The following is a 25,826-nucleotide window of genomic DNA, read 5'->3' on the forward strand; positions in this document are numbered from 1 at the left end:
CATAAAGAATCAGGTAATATGTGACCTTTTTCAACTGGCTTTTTTCACTTAGCATAGTATTTTCAAGGTTCACTCACATTGTAGCATATAATTTTTTTAAATTGAAGTATAGTTGATTTACAACGTTGTGTTAGTTTTCTGGTGTACAGCATGATGATTCGGTTATATATATATAATATGTGTGTGTGTGTGTGTGTATATATATATATATATATATATATATATATATATATATATATATTCTTTTTCATGTTCTTTTCCACTATGGTTTATTACAGGATATTGAATATAGTTCCCTGTGGTGTACCTTGTTGTTTATGCATTCTTTTTATGGCTGAATAATATTCACGTATATATAAAACATTTTGTTTAGCCATACATCTTTTGATATATTTGGGGCATTTCTACCTCTCAGCTATTGTGAATAGGGCAGCTGTGAACGTCCATATACAAGTGTTTGTTTGAACATTTATTTTCTACTGTTTTGGAGTGGAATTTCAGGGTCACATGGTAATTCTTGGTTTAACTTATTGAGTAACTGGCTCCCCTCTTCCACCTGCTCCAGCGCTGGTGTCCGGTGTGCACTCAGTTCGGCAGAGGGAACGCTATGTGCCTCTCCCAGCAGCACAGCCGTTTACAACCCTGCTGGGAATGAAGGTGAGGAGGGTCCCCCGGGTCAGCAGCTTGAAGCAGAAATCAGCTTCCCAAAGGCTCCTCACACCCCATTTTAATAACCAGACATCCCCGATGTGCCCTTTTAGGCATCTATAAAGCAAACAGATCCCAAGACACTAAAATGCATTGGGCCGGCTAGCTGGGCTCTGTGACATTTTCTACGTGTTTTAGATGTAAAGCTTTGCTGGTTATCAACATGCCCAGAAGTATAATCACCACAGTCACTAATCCATATGTTAAAAGGATTTTCCTTTTTCTTGTCCCACTTCTGTCCTCATAATGACTTTTGAAAGTCAAGGGAATGACTAGGTTTTCACCCAGTTTTGTGTCATTTACCATTTAGATTACACCTCAAATCTCGGGACGTCATATGTGGCCATTCCTGCAAGGTCATTTACTCAATCAAATCCCGCATTCCCTTCTACCTCCCCGGGGACAAATGTGAGTACAGAAGCATTTTCTCCATTGTCCTTTGTTGTCATCAAAGCATTGAACACACCAGCTCTGCCTGAGTGTAGAGTTGCGGGAAAGATTGGGACGAAGAGTGCAGGTGTGGCTCGGGGCGGTGCCGGGAAGCAGAGGCCCAGCGCTGTATAGTTCAGTCCAGCCGCTGTGGAAACACAGGTGGAAAAGCTGACAACTTCTTAACATTGAAAGCACATAAAAACTTTCTGGCATTCGGCACTCATTTAAAATAAAATAAGTTTGTGTGTGTATGTATGTGTTTTCTAAGACTTTGCCATTTTATTGAAGTGGACCATTTCCTCTGAGTGGGTAATTCTGAAACTTGAACAGAAAGAGAAAATGTGTTTGAAAAGTAAGGACCATGCCGTAAGGGTATTGTTGACCCCTTGGGAAAATGGTGACATCTGCAGAATGCTTCCTTTTTAGTTGTGTTGTGTCCTTTCCTGTCTACAGCGTGCACTTTGGTCCCCCAAAGCTCTAAAGTTTTATCCCTCCTTTTCCCACTGATTGTGACCACTTCCTCTCCCCACTCGGTTTTCCCACCGTAGCCTCATCCCCCGGGAGCTACCGCTTCCCCTGGAAACACGTGGAAGGGGGTGAGAGATGCAGAACCAGCTGTCGAGCAAACTGCGTTTGGCCGAACCCTGCTAGAGGGCGCGTGTCTGGGTGTTTCTGTCCGCGCCTGTATTTTGTAAAGTTCGTGAGGTGAGCAGCTGCAGCCTCTTTCTCTCTTCTTGAGCTCAGGAGAGCAGGCCTCCACGTGCCATCCCTTCACTTGTTGGGGCATTCGAGCAAAACTTCAGAAGAGCAAGCCCAGAAGTGTAGGTTTTAGGCCCCGGGGGCCAAGTGAGTAGGGAGGTGAGGAGATGAGAAGGGAGGCCTGCCTGGGGCGAGATTTCTATTTCTTTATGTCTATTTATTTATGTTTAGGGGAGAAGTGCTTCAAGATGGAGCTCCTGTCTGCAAGCCTGTGTGTAAGAGAATTTTGTGGTTTCCTTCTCTGCACACTTCAGGCTGAGAGCCACGCCTGGTCCGTGGCAACTCTGGGTCAGTTCCAGGAGAGCAGAGTGGTTGGTTCAGTGAGCCTGTTGTTTGCTTTTGAGTCAGACGCCTGACCATTACATGACCTGGTGTCTGAGGGGGTGCAGGCGGCTCCAGCCCCACCCCTACCCCAGGGCCTGTTCCCACACTGTGGACCACGGAGGCAGTTCTCTTGCCCACAACCTGCTTTGAGCTCCCAGCATGAACGGGAGGGGGCTGTGACCCAGACAGGGAGGGCAGGGCTGGGTGGCAGGTGGACCAGGGGTCTGGGCACAGGAAAGAGAGCCCTTGTCAACTGAGCCCCTTTATAAAGGAGAGGGGGCTGGAAGGGTGAGGAGAGGCAAGGGTGGGACGACACTACGTCTGTCTGTGCCTCGACCCCGTCCTCCGGCACTGACCAGTGAACCAGAGGCCCTTTCCTTATGGAGGCAAGACACCTACGTTCAAGTCCCAGTTCTGGAGTCCCCCGGCTGTGTGGCCTTGTTCAAGTCACTTTACTTGTCTAAGGCTCCTTTTCCTTAAATGGGGAAAATACTCCCCTAATAATGACTTTTGAAGGTCAGATAAATAACTGGGTTTTCACTTGGCTTGTGATCCTTCTGATGATACCTCTCTGATCTTGGGACATCGTATGTGGCCATTTGAGCACAGCCTCCTGATTTGATGGTCAGAGCTGGAGGGTAGGAGAGGGGCTCAGGCGAGATCAGCATTGTCCTGCCCTTGAGGGGATCAAGTGAGCCGAGTATGTGATAATGACTGTGAGCTTCTTATGCAGTGCATAAGAAGTAATAATAATGGCTGTTATCAGGTAACGAGTCCCTTTTACCTGTTGCAGGGTTTAACTATCCTAAAGTTACCTCTGCCTGCTAGTTGTGTGATTTGGGTGCAGGTCTCAGTATCAGTGTCCCTCGTGTGCAAATCTGTCTAGGAATCTTGTGGTCATATCTGCTCCCCCTAAGAGATGTTGCAGGATTCCCACCACAGCGCTTTACTTAGGCGCAGGGCAGGCACAAGCAATCTGCTGACTCATGATCGTGTGTGAGTACAGATTCCTTCAGATGCCTAGAGATGGGGCTTTCATCTGGCTCGAGCCCGAGAAGCAACATAAGAAACGTTTTTCTTCCTGCACTGGCAGCGGCAGGAGATGATGGAGAGCCCAGACGCTGCTGGATGACGATCATGATCGCTAACATTTATATAGTGCTCAGCACGTGGTTAGCATCTTTGCACGTATTAGCTCATTTAATCCTCCAGACCGCCCTGTGAGGTGGGGAAACTCAGGCATGGGGAGACGAAGTCCCTTGCCTGAGGTCACACAGCGGGTAAAGGGCAGCACTGGATTTGAACCCTTGCAACCCGGCTCTGGAAGCCTCACTTTTAACCACTAGGCCCTCCTGCCCCTCTTTGAGGGTCCCCGAGTTCTCTTCCTTGGGATGATTCTCTCCCTGGTAAGCACCCCGCTCTCCCGACTCCTGCCCCACAAGCTTTTTAGCAGGCTCTGAGGCTGCCTCGAGGTGATGAGGCCTTCTTGGGCCTCGGCCAGCATTGAACATGGAGCAGAAGGTGAAGAGGCCGTCAGCCCGGCAGCCGAATTCTTCGGCTCCGTGACAGTGTCTCCCAAGATGAACTCAGACGTGTGGAGGCAGTTCTGCACACCCGGTGGAGGGGAAGCGGCATCATCTGACTGGTTTTATCGTTGTAAGTTGTGCAAAAAGGTTGGTCACATGAGCTTCCTGAGGGCACTCAGGGGACAAGGACAGAGTTTGCCCCCCGCCAGTCCTTGCATCATCAGTGAGTGGCTGGACGTTCACATCCCTCTGTTGGCGTCTGGTCCTCTTGTTGCCATTCCTGACAAATGGAATCAAATGTAGGCATGTCTTTTTAGCAAAACCTGAAATCCAAAAATACTGACCTTTGGAGACAATTCAAGAAATGAAGGGCTGACTAACCTGCTACTGAAAGTTGCTCTGTGAGGCTCTTTGAGTAGCAGGAGAGTCTCTCAGAAAAATTATTGATTTTTTTTCCCCCTGCCTACAAATACTGACTTCCAAAGACAAGCAGTTACATCAAGGAGTAGTTACTCTGTAATCAAAGGGTGCTTTTCCAGGCTCCAGCGAGTGCTCAGCGAGCTCCTTTTGCATGTACATGTCTAGTGCTCTCCTGCTTACGTGACTTATGCTTTTTGTGAAAATTCAAACGAAAGAAATATTTGATGAGGACAGTAAAATTCTTCCCATTTCCACCCCTTCTCAGCTCCCACAGAGAACTCGTAAAGGCTTTGATGTGTTTTCCTCCAGAAGTGTTTTCCAGTCCAGTGCCAGGGTTTTTTCTGCCTGATTCCACTTACGTGCATCTTTTCAGAAGCACATTTTGTGGAGTAGAAGCAGGAACAGCCAGGACTCCACCATTGTGGTATCATTATTGTTTGTGGAGCAAAGAGCAGTCCTTTTTTCCAAAGCTGCCTCTTTTTAAGCAGGAGAACACAGCCGCATGGGGCTCCGGGAATAAGCCTTCGGAAAGTAACGGAACTGCCACGAGATCCAAAACAGCCACAAGACCCCCCTCCGCCCTCCCCCGCACCCAAGCTTGGCTGAATTTACACTTGTCTCGGCTTGGTGGGAATGTGGGCCTTTCGTGTCCATGTTCATCTCGGACAGAGATGGGGCACTGAAGTGACAGTTGTGTGCTATGTTTGCTGAGGGTGAGTGATTTGTCGTTGTCTCCGGCCCCTCCCCTCCGACCCCAGGGTCCCAGGAGAGGGGTGTTCACTTTCACTTAAGCTTCTGCCATTTGACAGGGCAAAGGCACTTTATCTTTGGCCGCCTGAATCATCATAAACAGAGTAATCAGGTTTCTGGAAGGGGCCAGAGGGGCCTTCTCAGGCTGTAAATAGCTTTCTTGTGCCTGCCCGAGATGCACTTAGCCTGCTGACTGTCCCCATAAAACCGCCTTGCAGTTTTCACAGCCACCTTGGAGTTTATTTAGTGCTGGTGATGGGGCCTCTCTGGCCTGGGACGATACGCATTGTTTTTATAGTTTCTTTCTCACCAGGACCCTCCACACCAGAAAATGTGTATAAGGAAACTGAGGCATGGGAAAATATAAATGTTTGTGGAAGGCCAGAGGTTTAAGTCATAGGTTGCCTCTCAGACTGCTGGTTGTTTCTGGAACATGTGTCTGTCCACCCTGGCCTTCTAAGCCCGTGGCTCAGAGCACTCTGGTCTCCTGACTTCCAAAGAGATGAAGAGTAGTAACTGATGTGGCAGATGAGACCCCTCCCCCACCAGTCCAGCACTGTCATTGCTCTTGTCCCCTCGGCAGGGGTCACCTGGTACGTTTTCGAAGAGAACAGAGTGGAGAAACAGGAGACTTGGGTGGGTTTTGTCTTCTGGGTTTTTTCTTTTTCTTTTACAAACCTGAATTATTTTTTCTTGTTGCAAAAGTGGTAAAATGGTATAAAAAGTTTTCAGTGGTAATAGAAACGTAAAAAAATAGAAAATTCAACCCTGCAGAGAAAACCAAAGGTAAACATCTTTGGCTGTAACTACATCGCTCTAGCCAGCACACAGGTGCATGTTTACTTACTGAAAGTATATATTTTGGGGGAAATCAGGTTAACGCATCTGTTGTGCAACTTGGTTCTTTTTCACTTAACGTAACTCAATACATATTTTAATTGATTTCTGGACATCTGCTCACATCTGAACATAAAACATTATCTTATGTTGTAACACCATCTATTGTATATGTTACCGTAATTTAACAAAACTGCGATTGATTGTTTTTTTCGGTGAGACCTAAGTTGTAATCACAAAACTACTGCTACTTAATTGCCCACAGATTAAGTCCCTTACCTTCTCCCAGACATCAGTGTCTACATACACAGTGCTGAGTGTGGACCAGATGACCTCCCGGTTTTAAGATTCCGTGACTCTAAAGTTTATAGTGATGTTGAAGTTGCTTAGCAGGTGAGCCACCCGAGACCCATAGGCAATCCGGCATGGATAAAAATGGATTTTCTCTAAGTCACAGCTAACATGCTTTATAAAATATTTGAAAGTGCCAATAGAGACATCTGTTTCTATCCTCCCAGTTATACCAAGATCCATAGATCTGGAGCCCAGGCCTGTTCACTATGTGTGTAGTATGTTCAAAATCAACACCATGGAAAAGAAACATTTGCCCTGTGTCCTCAGGTATGTTTAGCCCAAAACCGGCAGAGGCCCACAGACTGTGTGCCAGGTGAAGTTAGGTCCCACCTAAAGGAGATCAGGCCAGAGCAGAGAAAATTGTTTGTTGACGATTGAATCTATGCTTCGTAGCTCTAAGATACACTTTGAGAGACTTCTCTCACCCCACAAGCCTGTTGCCCTAAGCCATTTTTATTGCAACTCTGTGAGTTATTTGAACTGGGTCTGTTCTTTGAACTCATCTGCATCAGAGGGCGTTGAAAGTTCTCAGAATCTTCCTACACAAGTCTGCCCTTTTCACATTTCCACCCATCTATAAAAGATTTGTGGGTGACTTGAGAAGTCTGAGACTCAGCTGCATGAACCATTAGAAGCAGCACCTGGTTTTAAGTGAAGGGCGGGTCCCAGCATGTGAAAAGGTACTGTCCAGGCTCCTTGTCGCATGCGGGGGCATTCCAGGTCATGCTGGCCCCAAGCCAGCTGAAGCTGTGCCCCAGGCTGGTGAAGGATGATTGTCCCGTTAGGTTAGTGATGAGGGCTTTGGTTACAGCCCAAACACCTTAGCCATCTTAGAGACTTGACCTAGGACTGGGAAGCTTCACATGCACCTGTCGCATGTGTGCCTCCTGAGAGGCCAGAGGCCGAGCAGCGGGTGAGATGGTAATGAAGCCTGGCAGCACCATGGCTCGTGAGTCTCTCTAAACCCTATCCTCTTCTGCCTAGAGCATAACTTCTGAACTATTTTGGTAACTTTTAATTTTAATGTAATTTGGACTTACAGAAAAGTTGCAAGAAAAGTATAAGTGGGGAAGGATAGACAGCTCAGTGGTAGAGCACATGCTTAGCATGCAAAAGGTCCTGGGTTCAATCCCCAGTCCCTCCATTAAAAAAAAAAAAAAAGAACTTAAAAAAAGAGAAAGGTATAAGGTACCTCCATATGCCTTTTGCCTGGATACCTGTACCTTTTGGCCCATTTACTTTATTGTTCTCTCTCTGTGTCTCTCTGACTCTCTCTCTTTCTCTTTATTGTCTATCTGTCCATCCATCTCCATCTTTGTCTGTCTGTCCATTCATGTCTATCTTATCTGTCTGTCCATCCATCCATCTAAAGATCCATGCATGTTTTTCCTGAACCGATGGAGACATGTTACCCCTTCACCCCTGACTACATCAGCATGAATTTCCCAAGAACACAAGCTTTCTCTTACACAATCACAGTACAGATACATTTTCCCCCCTAGTCCAGGATCATCACAGCACGTCCTTTAACTGTCAGAGGTGAGGAGACAAATACTTATTTATAGAAACCTGCTGACGCCAGGCCTTGAACGAAGGCACTTTGCATACATCGTGGCATTTTGGTCTTCTAAACAATCCTGTGGAATCAATTTTTATTTACCCTGTTTTATAGACAAGCAAGCTCAGTCTTGGAGAAATTCAGTAACTTGCCCACGGTAGTCACTGGGGAGCAGGGACACAGACCCAGGCCTGTCTGATGTTCCCACTGCCCTGGCACTGGTGCCTGGAGACCACGAGGCACACACTTGGTGTGTCTGTCCTCGGAGGGGCAGCAGGCCGGTTTGTCTTTAGTATATGATGTCAGCTCTTCTTGCTCACTCAGGGAGCAGAGTCATTTCGGGATGGCAGAGCCCATCCGCAAGGTGCTCACTGCTTGGAGCTTATCTTCAGCCCTGTGAAGACGAGACCACCACCAGCACAGACAGGCCTGTCGGTGAACATATGCATGCTGGAACAGCCGATCACACGGAGAGGGAGGGCAGATGTTACATTCATCGGGGCAGGGGGGTGGGAAAGACACAGATTTCCTGTTTATGCCCCATACAGTTGGGGTAAGTTATCATTATCCTGGATCTTAGGGTTTAGCTTGGCAAGGCTTCTGAGAGGAGTGGAATTTTAGGACTGTGAGCCACATAAGCACGGATATTTCACATCTGGAGAGGACTTAAGCTGTATAGACTATCTCCCTCATTCCAGACACTGGGGGACTAAGGCCCAGAAAAGAAAACTAGTTTGTCTTTGTCATGCACCTAATCGGTGGCTGAGCTCGGGCTGGAACCCAGTCCTCTGTCTTCCAGGATTAGGTTCTTTTATTACATCGGCAAGTCCTGCCTTTCTTACAGCCCAAACCCTTTGAAATTATTTACTCCTACCTCAAGCAGTCCCTGTTGTACATTTCAGGTGTGGCAAAGTACTCATGTGAGTAATTAACTAGTTACCCATGTTTCTTAATCAAAAACACAGACACACAGATCAGACTTTCTCATCAGCCTCAGATCTAATGAGGGTTACCGTATTGATAGAGTAAAGAAACTCAAAGCATGATCTCAACTCAGGTTTTTTTAAATGTCAAAAATAATGATCCTTTCTTGATGTATTATTATCTCCAAAGACCCTTAAGAACTTGGACTTCTTGGAGAACCCAGCTTGGGAATTATTGTATGGCATCATGCTGTCTGCTCCAGGCACTCATGGCTGTCTGTGACCCCAGGGAGCAGATTTTATTCTGGGAGTACCACCTGGACTGTGTTCTCCCTTCTTCTCACCCTTCCTCCCGCATCATTTCAGGTCTCCCGTAAGACATCAGGCAAATAATAACCGTATTTATATGAACTGTTTCCAGGAGAGATTAGAGTGATTATACATATAACTCTATACCTTTATGAATCAAATACAACTTTGAACCTAATTGAGTTTAACAAAAAGATATTTCAGATCGGTGACAGAAAGGAACGTAGAATGAACTATCCTAAATCAAATATTTGCACAAGAACACGACACGTAACAAATGTTTCTAACTGGATAGGATTTACCACATGCTCTGAAGCCAGACGTGATTTAGATTGGCCAGATTTTAATTCCCTGGCTCATTCAGAAATGATAAATTGAAGGAAACTGGTTAAAGTGAGGTGGCTACTCGTGGTCACTAGAGATGGTTGGCTTGGGCCAGTATCTTGGCACACCTGTAATCCACCTGCAGTTCACCAGTTAAGAAACTCCAGATTTATATGATTAGCTGGAAGATTACTAAAAATCTCATGGTTATTTTAGATGACAACAACAGTGACAATAAAATCCAACTTCTATTTCTGATTAAAATCTTGGAATGAAATAATGCCATTTGCAGCAACATGGATGGACCTAGAGATTATCATACTAAGTGAAGTTAGGCAGAGAAAGACAAATATTGTATGCTATCACTGATACGTAGAATCTAAAAAATAGTACAACTGAACTTATTTACAAAACAGAAACAAACGCATAGACATAGAAAACAAACTTATGGTTACTGAAGGCGGGGGTGGGGAGGGATAAATTGGGAGTATGGGATTAACATGAAAAAAAATATCTTGGGGAAGAAAGCACTCAGGAATGTATTTTTAAGATTTAAAGGAAAACCGTAATTGAGAGCCGTTCGTTTTCGTGCCTTTCTAACTCATCTGCAGTGTGACCTCATCTTGTTCTTTGGTGACTGGCACCCGTGAAGGTATTTACTCCTTGGGGGACATTTTCTACACTCAGCAGCAGTTGCTGCCCTCATGCTTGGATAAAAGCCTCTTGAGTTGTTCTTTCGGTCTGGAATAGACAATGAGAGAGGCGCTGGCCCTCGTGCCCGGTCACTAGGCAACCGGACAGGCAGGGCGTGATGATCGGCTCAGAACCTCCCTGCCTGTGCGCAGCACTGTGGTCCAAGCACGCATGAGCCTGGACCGACCACAGCAAAGTCACATGGGCAGAAACGTGCCTGGTTAAGACAAACGGAGCAGAGCACCCAGTCTCAGCCCTCCTGTTGATAAACTCGGAGGATCAGCCGCTTTGCCCTGCCTGAATGCCCAGCTGGGTCTGCGTCTCCGTGTGGCCCCCACCCTAATGTGGGGCAGAGAGCCTGCCTCTAAGTCCTCCTCCCATTGTCCCTGGAGAAGGGCACAGTACTCCTTAGCCAGGCTCACGCTCAGTCTCCCAGCTGATGGAGAGCTCTGCTGGCACTTCAGGGAGGCGTGGAGACGCTCTGGGAGCTGCCTGGCCCATACACTGAAGACTGTTCCCCTTTGGAAAAGTGCTTGACCTCTGGACACTGCAGAGGGAGAGGGCCGAGAGGGGCACTTGGGTTTCTCCAATTCAAGGCTGAACCATCCAAGGAAATTCTTATTGACTCTAATTGTCCTCAGTCCAAATGAGACAAATGAGGGCTTTTCGTGGTAGAATTACCCAAGTATTAGCCCTTGTTAGGGATGGGACCTCAGACTTCCCCACTGTATTATTGGAACCACATCAAATGTAATTAGAAGTTGAAGTTCACTTTACCCTAGAAAATGGTGATTATGCAAATGTGAGCTTTGCTATTAGTATGGGTTTGGAAAATTGCATCCTTCTCTTCCCCGTTGGTTGGCTTTCTGGCTACTAATTCTTGAACCTCCTGGAGACTCCAGACTGATTACGGTTTGCACAGACCAAACAGACACACTTCCTTCCTCTAGGAGCTTTGATTAGGCCCAGGTCTTCATTTCCAAACTGTATTCTTTGAGGTGCCTTTGGGACTGCTGGAGGGAGGGTGGCGGCAAGGTGCTGGACTGCAAGGTTTGCCTGGAGCCCTTTATTTGTTGAATGTATTGGGCTGGTGGGCAAGCTTTTGTTTGAAGAAAGGCTTTTAAGGCTAACAAAGCTTTGAAAGCCACTGCCCTAAACCAAAGGTTGTTGCTGTGAATGTCTATGTATATGTATTAGACTCCAACAAAGCTTTCCTATGTTCTTTTTTCTTTATTGGATTTTTAGAAAATTAGAAGTCAAACAATATGAGATATATAAGAAAAAGGTTAAACATCTCTCCCCTTACTCTCTTCCAGTTCTACTCTTTGTTGTTGTTGTTTTTTCTTTGAAGATAACCAGTATTGACAGGTGGATGTGTATCCTCCCACGCTTTTCTCTATCTGTGCTGACATCCTTTAAAATGTTTTTATTGTGGGGTGGGTGGGTATAGCTTAGTGGTAGAGTGAATGCTTAGTACTGGGTTTGTTCCCCAGTACTTCTGTCAAATAAAATAATAATAATAATAATAAATAAATAAACCTAATTACCTCCCCCCCAAAAACCAAAAAAAAAATGTTCTTATTGTGAAAAACTTTAAACATACAGAACAGTAGAGACTAGTATAATTAACTCCTGTGCACCCATCCCTCAATTCCAATAATTATCAAAATTTTACAGCACTTGCTTCATCTGTCTTTTTCCCATTCATTTTTGGGGTTTTGTTTTACAAAAATGGCATCATACTACACCATTGGCAACCTTTTTTTTTTTTTAACTTAAACTACCTTAAAAATTATTCCTGATCAGCTAATTTACCACCTCCTTTTAATGGCTACGTAGTTTTCCATCATTTACTCAATCACTATCCTATTCTTGGACATTTGAGGCTGTTTCCAAAAAATTTTGCCACCTGGTAAGTTACGCAATAAATGTCCTTGCACAGAAGTATTTACATATTGCTGTATTTATTTCTGTATGCTAGATTTCCAAAAGTGGGATGGTGTGATCATGGGCTATATATGTTTTAAGTTTTAGTCAGTGTTGCTAAAGTATGTTCTCCAAATATTGTAGATACACAACCTCCCACCAGCAGCATATGGAAAGGCCTATTTCCTCGTCTCTTCTACAACCCTGGACGTGATTGCTCATTAAAAGTGCTATGAATCTTTTTTTGTAAAGGGATGGCATAAAATCGATGTTTTATTCTTGCCTGCCGATGGATTCTGTTTCTGCATTCATTTTGTAAATTACAATCTTACCGTCGTTATTTGGGGGAAGATAACCATGAGGAACATCTGGAGTAGGGGCAAGAAGGAAACGCCTTTTGATGACCAACCACTGCTCTTTGTCCCCATCAGTTTGCGCAGCGGAAAACGGGTGCTGGCCGCGTGGTACACATCTGCAATCTGCCCGAGGGAAGCTGCACTGAGAATGACGTCATTAACCTGGGGCTGCCCTTTGGAAAGGTCACTAATTACATCCTCATGAAGTCTACCAATCAGGTGGGTCTGGGCACTTTCACACTGGTGTGTACCAGATAGACCACATATTGGTGGAGAGGAACCATATAATTTTTTTTTAAAAGAAGCTGTTCATAACCTAAAGGGGTGGGTACACAGCTGGCCTCCCGCTGGTACCGCACAGAGGCTTTCGTTGGCAGTGGTGTTTTGTTTCCTCTTGTTTCACCTTACCCTTCTTGTGATGGGTGCAGGCCTTTGTGAGTTACCTGGAGGTGAGGAGATGCTCATTGGCATGGAAAAGCTAACTGGCCCTTAAAATATAAATCCGATGGGCATGGGTCTTTTCGTTGTGTTACCAACCCCCTGAGCGAATGCTGCTCTCTCTCACCTTCTAAGCTTGTCATATCTGAGAGTGAGGATTTGGAGCCAGCCAGCAACTGACTGGGAACAGTTATTTTTACTCATGCTTGGTGTTAGCATCTGAGGCTTGTGGCTCTCATAGCAGGAGAGTAGGTAGGAGTTAATGGATGCCTGGTCAATCCAAGGAACTAAGAACCCTTAATCCATGAGGATCGGCTGAGTCTTTGGGGGCTAATATGTTTGTCTTCTAAAGTCAGAGGAGGAGTTTATACAGAGACTCATCAGAAGTAACAATATTTCGTCTTTTATTTTTAATATTTTTACTTTAAGAATCAGAGAAACAGGCATAAGAGAAATGCTTTTCTTAATTAAGGCTTGAACTTTAGAGACTCAAAGCCACCTCATATCATCAGTGGTCTTCCTCCATCAACCCGGGCTTAGAATGCTCACTTAATCTCTTCAGTCCCCCTTCTCAGAATTCTATTTTGGGTAAATTTCCGAAATTCAGCTTGCAACATTAATGCAGTGAGAGTCACTGAATTTGTTTTATACCTATGTGACAGGTGAACTGGAAGTGCTAAGATGTTTGCAGGAAGAAAGAGGCACTTAAAGTCAGACAGAGAAAGATAAATACTGTATGATATCACTTATATTTGGAATCTTAAAAAATACAACAAACTAGTGAATATAATATAAAAGAAGCAGACTCACAGATGTATAGAGAACAAATTGGTGGTTATGAACCAGGAGGAGGGGCAAGATAGGGGTGGGGGAGTGGGACATACAAACTATTGGGTGTAAAATAGGCCCAAGGATGTATTGTACAATACAGAGAGTGGAGCCAATATTTTGTCATAACTGTAAATGGAAAGTAACCTTTAAAAATTGTATAAAAATTAAAAATTAAAAAAAAAAAAAAGAAAGAGCCACTTAGAATGTTGAGTGGCAGAATTTGAAATAAAAGCATAAAGAATCCTGACTTCGTGGTCTCCTATGCTTCTGGAAGAGTGGGACCCACAGTCCTGTGACCTCAGAGAAAGGCACCTGAAATTCAGAAACAAATATGAGGGAAGGAGGGAGGACAAGCTTGTTTGGCCCATCGAGTTCAAGGAAGTGGGAGATGAGGGCTCCCTTGTCACAGGCCGTGTTTCCTTCTTAACCCCGAGGGACCAGGTCCGTGCAGCGTCAGTACGGTACAAACCAAACAAATCTAAGAAGCAATGACAGTGACAAATCCACCCCAGCAGCTTCTGGGGTAAACTGACAGGTCCATCAAAACAGTCTATTTAGAAACTCCCTGTAGACACTGATTGAATGGAAAAGGTTGTTTCCTTGTGTTTTGGTTTTTAAAAAAAATTTCTTTAATCAGAACAGTTAAATAAAGAGGAGAAATGCTGTGGAAACATAACTGAGGGTTTTCCTCTCTCTCTGGCTCACAAAGACCTGGCCTTCCTTCAAGCCTAGGGAACCCCTGAGGTTTTTTTTTTTAGTGTTGTTTCTTTCTTTGCAAAGAAATTGAGAGCTCAGATACCCGGGGCTTGTGTCTCTCTCTGTCTCCTGCCATCGCCACCACCAAATGGCAAGTTTTGCAGGGAACAGCCCAGGGTCACTTGTGCAACAGACTCACTCTCCCCTGCCCCCTTCCCTCGGAGAACTGTGGGTTAATGCACCCTCCCATCCCCAAGGGGCTCCTGTGGCTTGATGTAGCCTGGGATAGACACACATAATTAAGAATAATGTTTGGTAACCATGGGGATCAGGAGAGAGGGCCATCTTATGAGCTCTTTTGCTGAAGTTAACAAATAGGTTTCTGAACAGATGGGATCAAAGAGAGCTCTTCCTCGTACTGAATTTTTTTCTTTTTATTGAACACGTAAAACACGACTCTAAATGTGCTAGTCTTAAGTGTACAACTCCATTAATTTTTTACATGTGTGCGCTCATGTTATTACCACACAGGTCAAGATACAGAACATTTCTAGAACCTCACTCCCCTTCCCAGGCAATACCCCAACCCCATCCCAGAGGGAAGCTCAACTCTAACTTTTATCTACGTCAGTTTGTTTTGCCTATTCGTGAACTTCATATACATAGAATCATACCTTGTATGGAATTTTATTTAAAACCATTCAGGTCAAGTCTAATATCTATCCTTCCTTCCTTTCCAGGCCTTTTTAGAGATGGCTTACACAGAGGCTGCCCAGGCCATGGTCCAGTATTACCAAGAAAAATCTGCTATGATCAATGGTGAGAAGTTGCTCATTCGGATGTCCAAGCGATACAAGGAATTGCAGCTGAAGGTAAAGCATTCTCTCTCATTCAGTTATTCAACAAGCTTCAGCTGAGTGTCTCCACCTTGTCAGCCACTGGCTAAGTGCTGGCGGGAAGGAGAGGACAGGAAAAGATCCAATAATTATCCACTGTCAATGAGGATATCACATGGAAAGGCAGATATCATTAGAACATGGCAAAAAAAGTGCTCACTGAGATACGCTCAGAATGCAAAGGGACCCTTGAGACAGGATGACGAACCACATGGGACCCAATGAGAATTTTAAGGGAAATCTTGAAAGATGCAGCAAGAAGGGAAAGGTGGTTGTTTTTCAGAGTTGAGAGTTTCAGGCATGAACCCCTGAATGTAACCTCCTTCTCTGCCCAGACAGGTCTTCAGTAACTTTTTCTTCCTTCATCGCCCTACTTGATCTCCTGTTCTCTCCTCCATCCTTTATGTCTTAATCCCCCTGCAAATCCTTTTAAGCAGCACATGACTAATTGGCCACTGTCTGAACTCAGGGGTGAATTCAAGTAATTCCAAACAGGACTTTTGTGTTTGTTTTAGCTTGTTCTACATTTCTCTTCTTTTCTTTCTTTCTTTTTTTGCTTTATTGTGAAGTATAACATAGAGACAGAAGAGTGGCTAATTATGTATTGTACAGTTTAAAAAGTAATAATGGGCAAAATCTCATAAATCCTATAAAATCACCACCAGAGTCAAAAAAACAAGACATAGGCAGCAGCCAGAAGCCCCTGTGAGTCCTTTCTTATGCTCAGCCCCTCCACCTCCCCTCTCCTGACTCTGAGAACAAGCATTTCCTTGCTTTTCCTTATTATTCTACCCTCTCTCTCTGCCTTCCTTAACATTATAGTTTAGCTTTGCCTATTTTTGAGATTCATGTGAATGGAATCACACTGTGTTCTTTCATTACTTCTTTCATTCAGCATTGTGCCGCCCATGTTGGGTGTGTCTGTTTATTTTCATTATTATATAGATTTCCATTGCATGACTATAAATTTGTTTATGCGTCCCGCTGTTGATGGACATTTGGGTTGTTTCCAGTTTTAGGGTATGGTGGACAATGCTACTATGGACATTTTGAAGCATGTTAATCCAGTACCCATGGCCAAGAGCATATAACCAGGGGATCGTGCATAACTAGAAATGGAATTGCTGGATCACAAGTCATGCTTACCCTTCACTTTACCAGATAACAGCATTTCTACTAGTGGTGTCTGAGAGTGTGCAGTGGTTCACCTTGCTAACACTTTGTCTTGTCCAACTTTTTCATTTTTGCCTTTCTAGAGAGAGTGTAATGGTTTATCATGGTTTTTTAGTTTTCCATATTACTGGTTGAAGTTGAGCAGTTACTCACATGGTTATTGGTTTATTGGTTATATTCATCTAGATCTTCTCTGCTGAGAAAAATTGTTTTAAGTCATTTGCCCATGTTTTTCTTTTGGATTGTGTCCTCCTGTTGGCTTGTAGGTGTCCTCTTGGCTGGAGCACTTAGTCCATTTGGAATTATTATAATTAATGCCATATTTATGCTTAAATCTAACTTTTTTATTTTGTACTTTCTACTGTCCTGTTTAATAGGGATTTTCCAGCTCACTTCAGCTCATTCCACATTTCTTAGGGTCCATTTAGTTCAAGACCCATAGCCCTTAATCCGCCTACAAGGTTCAAGTCAGAAGATGAAGGCTCCATGGTCGTTTCTAGCTGGGACTAGCATTCTGACAAGTCTACATATGCAGATCCGTAACGTGTCCACCAGTTGCCAAAGTCCTGATTCTGCTTTGCTTGCTTCTTCAGACAGAAACTTGGCAATTTTGTTTTTTTCCTGACTCGTGAAAGCATGTTGCTTTTGTCAGACAAGTGAAAGATCCTGCCCCATTCTGTACCCAAAGTCCTTGTTCTCCTGGATTCTGCCCTGGGGGCTAAAATTGAATTTCTACACTGAATTCCCAGTGGAGCTTTTTGGCCTCCAAATGAGATGCTGTCATAAGTTTCTAATTAGGATTAACAGCAGTCCTCTGCTTCTTAAAGGACCAAGGCACTGCTGTCCCTTACCAAGGGAGGTTGTTTGGGGTGGTGCAAAATTGATGGGTTAAAGAGGTCAGATGGTCAAAGTTTGCGTTCAGCAGATGTTCACTGAGTTCTCACTGTGGGTGGGAACTGGGCCAGGCCCCACGGATATGGAGGTAGCAAGTTTGTAGAAGAGCTGACAGGTTAGTGGGAAGAAGAACACAAACAGAACCGTCACCAACCATGTGACCCACACCAGATTGGAGGGTGCTAACACCAGATTGGAGGGTGCTAGCACCAGCCTAGCCTCCACCCCTTCCTGCTTTGATGACCTTGGACAAATTGCTTAACCTCTGTGAACCTCAGTTTCCAGATCAGTAAAGGACTATACCTTGTGTTCTTTGGTTTTAAACATTTTTTTTCATACATATCTCTTTGAGTCTCACAATCACCCTCCCCTATGAGGTGTGCAGGGTGGATAATAACAGTAATTATAATAGTACAACAATAATAACAAGACTATGTACCTTTAATTGAGTCGAGGTACTCTGGGTCAAGTAACGTGCCAAGCACTTCCATACATGATGTAATGCTGACGTCAGTCCCGTCACACAGGTATTATTATCCCAGTTTTGCAGATAATGAACTGAGGCTCATAGCAATTCAGTAACTTGCCCAAGATTATAGTTACTGGAAGAGCCATGATTAAAATCCAGGACTGTTTTGGTTTTGTACTATATCTGTATCTCTGTATTGTGTTTTTATGATCTCCGTTGTCCACATGAAAAAAAAAAAAAGGAGAGAAATCAGGTAATTTGCTTACAGTCACCCAGTCAGTAAGCAGCAGAGACGGTACCCTAACAGAGCTTCTCCAGCTTTACTGTGCATACAAATCTCTTGTGGATCTTGTTAACATTTCTGATTCCGTAGGTCTGGGGCAGGGCTGTGCCTGCATTTCTCACAAGCTCCCATGAGATGCTGATGTTTCTGTTTCTCAGAGCACACTTTGAGTGGCTAGAACACACTGTCCCTGACTTTTAGTAAGGATTCTCTGCTCCCCAAGCGGTCACACTGCGTCTGTGTGAAAGCATCTCAAAACATATTTCAACTATGTAGTAATGTGTGCGTTATGATCCCTGTGTTGACATGAATTAGCTAGCACTTTCCCTGCAAGGAACAGAAATTTGTCTCAATTAAGCATATCGGCTAAAGCAAAAAAAAAAAAAAAAAGGAAAGTATTTGTGCATGTAACTGAAAAGACCAGGAGGAGCCCTGGCTGCAGGCACAGCTAGATTTGGGGCCCAAGTGATATCATTAGGACTTGCTCTCTCTCCCCTCTGCCTTCTGTTCGCTGGGCATTGTGGTTGGGGTCTCCCTGGGATGGCCCCTGACTGCCTCCGGCTGTCTCCTCTAGGTGGCATGATGGCTTCCGTGACTCCAGCCGCTCTGGCTCCTCAGCCGTCCATTCCCTTCAAGAGAAAGCCAGTGCTTTACCTGGTAGCTCCCACGGAAGTCCCGAGAGTTACTCAGGGCGAGCCTCAAACATGTGCCCTTCCCTGAACCAACCTCTGTGGCCGTGCTGGGACTGGCCAGTCCTGTGTCACCTCTGCATCCTGAGAGCAGGCTGGGAAGGAGGGTATGGTTCCTGGGGGGGTGGGGGGTAGACAGTAGACCACTGTATTCACACATGACTCTGGGCCAAAGGGCTTCCACATGGGGTCCCACCAGGGCTTGCAGAGGTAGGGAAAATTTCCATTGGTCTTTCTCCTTAACTCTATCTTTTGCTCACCAAGCAAGGTGGAGGGAGACAGAGAGATTTGAAGATCTCCCCTCTTGAATATTTCCTCATGCCGGTAATCTTGTCTCCCTATAACTTGATGACAGAGATTCTATTCCTCAGGGCATTTGGGGCAGAAACTTTCACATAACAGGTTTCTAACAAATGTGTGGAATGAACGAGAAAGAGAAAATCTGAAAAAACAATAAAAAGCGAGTGTTTTCCTTCCTGCAGACCTGCATGAGAAGGTCGGTTGCTCTATAGAGACCTCTCCAGAATCACAGCATCTTCCAACCAGAAGGAAATTGGAATAGTTCAAACCTGTGTGTTCCAGTCTCTCCATCCGAGAATTGTCAGTGCAATTTTCAGGTCCTTTTGCCCAGAGATTCTCATTTAGTAGGCTGGGGTGGGACTGAGGCTCCCAGGTGGTCTGGGGGCAGGGGCCTGTTTTAGGGCCACTGTTCTTGCCAGCCTTCTAGCCACAGAGATGGTCTCTGGCCTTGGGAAGCCATCTTGAGAGTGATCCATGATGTTCTTGGTTAGGAATCACAAATGATGCCTGAGGGTCTTCGTGTAAGATGTGGTGCGGAGAGCTACAATGAATATGAGAATGGTCTTCACTTGGGGGAAGTTTGCTGTCTCACTGGGGAGAGAAGCTGTTCTTGTGTGAAATTATACAAGATTTAAACACAAGTGCCTACATGTGGAGCTCCAAGAAGTTCAGGGGCAAAAGGCAGTGCTACTTGGTTGTGTAAAAAAGGGAGCGATTCCTGGGTAGGGCCTTGAGGGATAAGGCAACTTAGCTAAACAGAGAGAGGGGGAGAGAGAGAGAGAGAGGGCTTCCGGGCAGGGATCAGGGAAAAGATGCAGAGCTTGGAAAGCCCCATGTTGTCAGAAGCAGGGCGGCTATGGCAGGATCTGGCTCTGCCAAGTTCAGGGCTCATCTGGAACGTTTCAGAATCTTCCTGGGACTCTTGAGACTTGTAGAGCAGCCACGGAGAGGTCAGAAGGCAGCTCCTTTTATGTTGGCCCAGCATCCTCAGCTTTTATCCGGATAGCCTGCTACGCCCAGAGGCTGTTGGTGGGTGCGCTGCATTATCTCACCTTTACAGGTGGGGAAAGTGAGTCTCCCACAGGCAACAAGCCAGGACCCCCGGTGACCCTGCCAGCTGGAGGCAGAGCTGGGGCTGCTCTTCCTGGTTGAGATTCTCAAGCCGTGGGGCCTCCCTCTGGGAATGTACTTCCCTGGGGGTCTACGGGGCTCAGAATCTCACCCTTGTCTTAAAGCAGCAAGATGTGTAGACTGAGAGCGTGGTGGCTGGTCCCGTGGGAGCTTGTTGACAGTGGAAATGGCTTCAAGGGTGTTCAGTGTACCATTCTCTCTACTTTTGTGTGTGTCTGAGAAGTTCCACAATAAAAAAGTACCCAAAGTGCCTTTGTACGCGTACTCCATTCTCTTTCCATTTCGACTCATCTGCAGTGATTACAGCTTTATTTTACCTGCTTTCTTTACACCTTTAGCCACAAGATAACGAGGCCAGGCCTGAAGAGGAAGTTTGAGAGGATTTTCTTAGAGCTTTGAAAAGTTGATTCTGTTACTTGAAAGCCTTTGACCACTTCAGACCCCTTCTCAGATGGCTGCTGGCAGGGCGTGTGGGCCAGATAGTGCCAACAATTTGGAATTACCATTTAAAATAGAGGAACTGACCTCTGGTCCTCAGAGGGGGTCACAGTGCCTGTGACCGCCAGCCCCAGCATATAGTATTTGCAGATTGTCGTGTCCTCTCTCAGCAGCCCCACCCCTCCATCTCTTCAGCCAATCACCGCGGAGCACCTCTTGTATGCAGTGTGGGCGGGGAGGATATGAGGAGGGGGTGCCCTGTGCTGGTGCTGGCTGTGTGAGGATCAGTAACCCCATTCTCTGCCTCTCCGGGAATGTGGGGCCTGAATAGAAACAATTTCAGGGGGCTCTGGGCTGACAGTGGCCTCAGGAAGCTAGTCTGTGGTTGGGAAGATAGGAGTCAGAGAAATATTTAAGCCAAGAAGCAGCTCTGCTAGCCCCCAGAGAACTCCAGCTGCATCTACTGCATGGGCCACCAGAGGATGTTTTCCTCTGGGGTGCCTGATTGGCCAGCTCTGCCCCTCATCAGGGGGCACCCCAGAGGGGAGGGCCCAAGGGGGTTTGCCATCTGTGGTGATGGAGGTGCGTGTGGAAGGGACCACGAGCTCCTGGAATGCCTCTGGCTCTGACACTGGCCTGACCTGCCCCTCCCTGCAGGTCTCAGCTCCACCCCGCGCTGCCCTTGGGTAACCTGCAAAACCTCAGCGGCTCCCTGACCAGGCCCCCTCCTCTCACCCCAGGCTTTCCTGGGTCTGGACTGGAAGGAAAAATCATGAGGATTTGAGGTTCCAGGGGACAGAAGAAAAGTGTTGGGGACCTGAGGGACTCTTTTTTGCTGCAGGAGTCCCTCATCCAACCCCCTCGGGGAATTCATATGTTCTGAAAAGTTGCCATGGTACCTTTTACCCAATTTGGGGGTGCATTCTCTAGCCTTTGCCTATTCCAGCCTGACGGGACCCAGGATGCCGGCTGATCTCGTCACATGTCCCTGCACTTGGTCCTGACGGCTCCCACCAGCTTTCCCAAGCTCTCTTTGCTCACACATTGGCCCAAGTGGAGGTAGTGCTGCAGTGGGTCTTCTGAGGACCAGCCATCCCGGGCTGGCCTCCCCCGATGATACAGTAGGGAACTTCCTCTTTGTGGCCCAAGGTGGGCAGGCAGGAAGAAGACTCTCTCAGTGGGATCACTTCCAAATGAACTTTCTCGTTCTGCCCCCAGGTGGTGACCCACAGCCCTGGGGGAGGGCACAGGTGGTCTCGGCAGATGTGAGGAAGCATCCTGGGCAGCAAGCAGCTTTCTTCTCAGCCCAGGCCCACAGCCCCAGATCCCTCCCTTGCTGGGCCCCGGGTCTCTGCTTCTGGTCCAGTTTAAGCAGTTGAGGGGCTAGTTGGCGGTGCACAGCCTGTCTGATTTGGTTACTTGTAGGTGACACTTCCATATACTTACAGAGGGTCAACCTTTATGGCTGTAGTGAGGTGAAAGGGACCATTTGCCAAAACTGTGAGGCCTCCTTTCGGGTGGGCGTCCTGACCAGTGCTCAGTTCCCGGGCCTTTCCCTGATCAGGGATTGGCTGGCTTCTTGACCTCCGACTTCTTCACGACCACAAGGGTAGTGATCACTGCCTTCTCTCTTTCCTCTTGCGTTTCCAGTCGACAAGAGACGCCTCCCTGGCTTGAACATTTTCATTTCTTCCCTAAGTCCTAGCTCTGACCTCTTGCCCTGAAACCTTGACTGTTTCCCTAGCCTGACCCTCAGTCTCGACAGTAACACAGATGAGCAGCCAGGCAGCCAGAGGACTCAGAGAATTCCAGTCCCAGCAGATCACAGAGTACCTTTCTTATCTCTGGCCCTGGTTTTCACAGCTATAAAATGACATATTTGATGATACCTAACATTTGTGTAGTTCTAAGATTTCATGAGCCTTTGTTAACTCCATAGGAAAAAAATTGAGGATAAAAAGAGCAGTTGATTAATTTTCTTAATAAAATTCTTTGTCAGAAATTGACCTTATGGACTGAGGGTTTTTAAGTATTTTTTTAAACGTGTTATATTGAGATATAATTAACATACCATAAATTCACCCGTACATTTTCATTGAATGGACAAATTCCGTGTAGTCTTTTGGAAAATACTCCTATCCTTTCATGAATTTCTTTTTTTAATCAACTGTTTTGATTGTTTTGTTACTGGTTGTCTATTCTGGGTTCAGGAAAGGGCTTTGGTTGGGGTTTGCGGGCTGGGTTGTTCCTGTCCTGGCACAGCCACCGTGTAGTGACTTCTGGGAAGGGCAGAGCTTTTGGGTGACTGGCATCCTCAGCTGGGAAGTCTGGCTTGCAGCCTGCACTACCCACCTTGCAGAGTTACGCTGAGCACCATATGTCCCCCGTGCAGGACCGTGCTGGAGTCGGGTGTTGCAGAGCATGGGGCGTGGAAAGGACCTCGGAGCTAACATGCCTTTTGTCAAGTCCTGATTCCCTAATGATCTCTACGACTTTGAATGTATTCCTTAACCCAGCACAACTCCAGGAGCCACCATCGAATACCACATGGCTGGTGACTGGGGCTGTTCCAGGCAGAACTCTGCCTCGACCTCTCTGGGTCTCAGTTTTCTCGTGTATAAAATAAGGAGGCTGCATTCAGTGATCTTCAAGTCTCTTTCCAGGTTGTACTTCCTCCCTCTCTCCCTCCCTCTTTCCCTTCCTTCTTTCACGTTCAGATATTTTCTTTTACTTGGAGAAGAGGGGAGGTGGGTGTTTATTAACAAGCGCTGCTCTTTCCCAGGATGCGGATGGGGAACCTCAGCCCTTCCTCCCCCGCACACTGGATGCCTCGCGCCCGGACCACTCAGCCCCACCGCCACCCAGTGTTATGCTCATACTCCTCAGCCCCTGGTTCAAGCTTTTTCTTCCCCTGAAAAAGCACTTTCCCCCTTGGTGGATGGGGTAGTGAACCCGAGTCCTAGCTGCTTCCCTCTGGTGTTTGCAAGGCCGTTTCTGGTCTGATGGTGACCCCTCTGACTTTGCCTAGAAACCTGGGAAAACCGTGGCCGCCATCATCCAGGACATCCATTCCCAGAGGGAGAGGGACATGTTCCGGGAAGCAGACAGGTGAGACCCCGCCTTAGGGCTCAGGGCAGATCCTGTGTCCTTGGGACATTCTCCCTCTCTCATTCTTTGGGGTATTTGAGTCCCTCTGGGCCCTGCCCTTGCCCCTGCCCCTTCCCTCAGCCTTTCTGGGCCCTACACTTCCACGTACCCCAAGGAGTGCATCAGTCCAGTCCAGTGCTCAGCTTAAAGCTCAGGAAAATGCCAGATGCTAAGCTCCCTCTCAGCTCCTCCTCCTCTGTTGGAAAGGAATGTAGGAGGGGGTCTGTTGATATATGACTCTTAGGGGCAAGGGTACACTCTGCTGAAACAGCCTGAAAGTGTCTGTGTATGTTTGGTGTGTGTTGGTGTGGTTGTGTTTGTATGTATTGTATGTGGTATTTGTGTGTGGTGTGTGTGTGTGTGCTGTGTGTGTGTAGTGTTTGGTGTGTGTATGTAGCTCTTTAGGCTTGGAATTTTTGTTTGCTTCTTTGTTTTAAAAAGTATGGTTATTTGGGTTTTTAAAAGATGCGCGTGAAGCCCCACTGTGCCCCTGCAGTTCTGCGGCAGAGTCGGGGGGCAGGTGACTAGGAGGTCTTGCTCTGAACCTCGACAGGCCAGGGTTCTTTTCTGGGTTTCAGTTTCTTGATCTGAAACACGAGCAGGTCAGAGCTCTAAGATCTCTTCCCACCCCAAAATGCCTTCCTAGAAAAATGGAGGCCAAGAGGTGGCCTTTTTTTTGGTAGTGGCCAGGTGGAGGGGTAGCTTCAGTCTCATAGCCAAGAGGCCAGTTGATTGAATCCCAAGGTTAGGCAGCCTTGCCCACCAGGCTGGGCCAGGGCAACCTTGCCCCCACGTCCACCCTACATCTCCTGCTCCCCAAATGTAGCTCACTTCTAAGAGGAAGAAAGATGAGGCTGGGCCAAACCAGCCCAATTATTCATTTACCGGGAGCAAAATGAGTGAAGGGGCAGAGAGCGGCCAGAACTGTGCCTAGGGAAAATCTCTCCCAGAAACCCGGAAGGAGGAAGACCTCTCCCCTGGACCAGTCTCTGTGTGGTCTGCATGGTTGTGATGAAGAGTCAGTGGCCGGGTGGGGTCATATGCACAGGATGCTGTTGCAGAGATGGGGTGTATCTGGGTTTGGGGGCTGCGGGGGGTGCAGGTTCTAAAATGACTCCTTTGCTCCCTCCCAGATACGGCCCAGAAAGACCGAGATCTCGAAGTCCAATGAGCCGGTCACTGTCCCCGAGGTCCCACACTCCGAGCTTCACCTCCTGCAGCTCTTCCCACAGCCCCCCGGGCCCATCTCGGGCCGACTGGGGCAACGGCCGGGACTCGTGGGAGCCCTCTCCCTACCCCAGGAGGGAGGAGGAGCGAGGCCCGGCCCCCTGGAGGGAGAATGGGGAGGACAAGAGGGACAGGACCGACCCGTGGCCTCACGACCGCAGACACTACCCCCGGCAACTAGACAAAGCGGAGTCAGACGAGCGACTAGACGGAGGGAGGGGCTACCGAGAAAAGCACCTGAGGTCGGGGTCCCCCAACCCACTCCACTCTGCGACATCGTCGTCAGGCTACAAGAGCCGAGAGGACGGCTACTACCGGAAAGAGGCCAAGGGCAAGTCGGACAAGTATGTAAAGCAGCCACAGGATGCCCCCGGGAGGTCCAGGAGGAAGGACGAGGCCAGGCTTCGGGAAAGCAGACACCCCCACCCCGAAGACTCAGGCAGGGAGGACGGGCCAGAGCTGAAGGGCACCAGGCCCCCCGAGAGCACCAAGTCTAAGCAGAGTGAGAGAAACAGAACCAAGAGACCCGAGAGAGACCAAGAAGGAGCAGATGACAGAAAAGAAAGCAGAACAGCAGAGAATGAGGTAATGATGCAATCCCTTCCCCAGGTGGCAGGTAAGGCGAGGCGGGTCCCACGGGAGACTGCTACTCATAGGATGATGCATATTATGTAACGAATGAAACGCTTACCGAATGTTTGCTCTGAGCCAGCCACTGTGCTGACCACCTTAGCTCATCATTTAATCCTTGTAGCAACCCTGTGAGATAATACTAGTCATAATTCTGTTCTTCCTATAGAGGAGGAAACTGAGGCACAGAGATCTTAAGTGAGTTGCCCAAGGATACACAGTCAAGCAATGGCAGAGCTGGAATCATACTTAGGTGATCTGGCTCCAAATCCCACAGCACCCTGCTGCCTTTACTAGAAGTTAGGCAGGGACGTGATGCAAAAGCCTTCGGTGGTCCTGTTTGTCCAGGGTGGAGTGGCCCCGAGGTGTTTGCATCCACACACTC

General features: G+C 46.9%; 1 protein-coding gene across 1 annotated transcript in view; it reads left to right on the forward strand.

The window, feature by feature from the left end:
- Positions 1–25,826, forward strand: part of RBM20 (RNA binding motif protein 20) — a 180,569-nt gene that overhangs the window by 132,796 nt on the left and 21,947 nt on the right. The window contains exons 4-9 of the mRNA XM_010983270.3: positions 566–657; positions 1,019–1,116; positions 12,275–12,418; positions 14,905–15,036; positions 23,466–23,545; positions 24,718–25,396. Coding sequence (XP_010981572.3) covers positions 566–657; positions 1,019–1,116; positions 12,275–12,418; positions 14,905–15,036; positions 23,466–23,545; positions 24,718–25,396 — 1,225 coding nt within the window. The remainder of the gene's footprint in view (positions 1–565; positions 658–1,018; positions 1,117–12,274; positions 12,419–14,904; positions 15,037–23,465; positions 23,546–24,717; positions 25,397–25,826) is intronic.

This window comes from Camelus dromedarius, chromosome 8, assembly GCF_036321535.1.
Source record: "Camelus dromedarius isolate mCamDro1 chromosome 8, mCamDro1.pat, whole genome shotgun sequence".
Taxonomy (NCBI): domain Eukaryota; kingdom Metazoa; phylum Chordata; class Mammalia; order Artiodactyla; family Camelidae; genus Camelus; species Camelus dromedarius.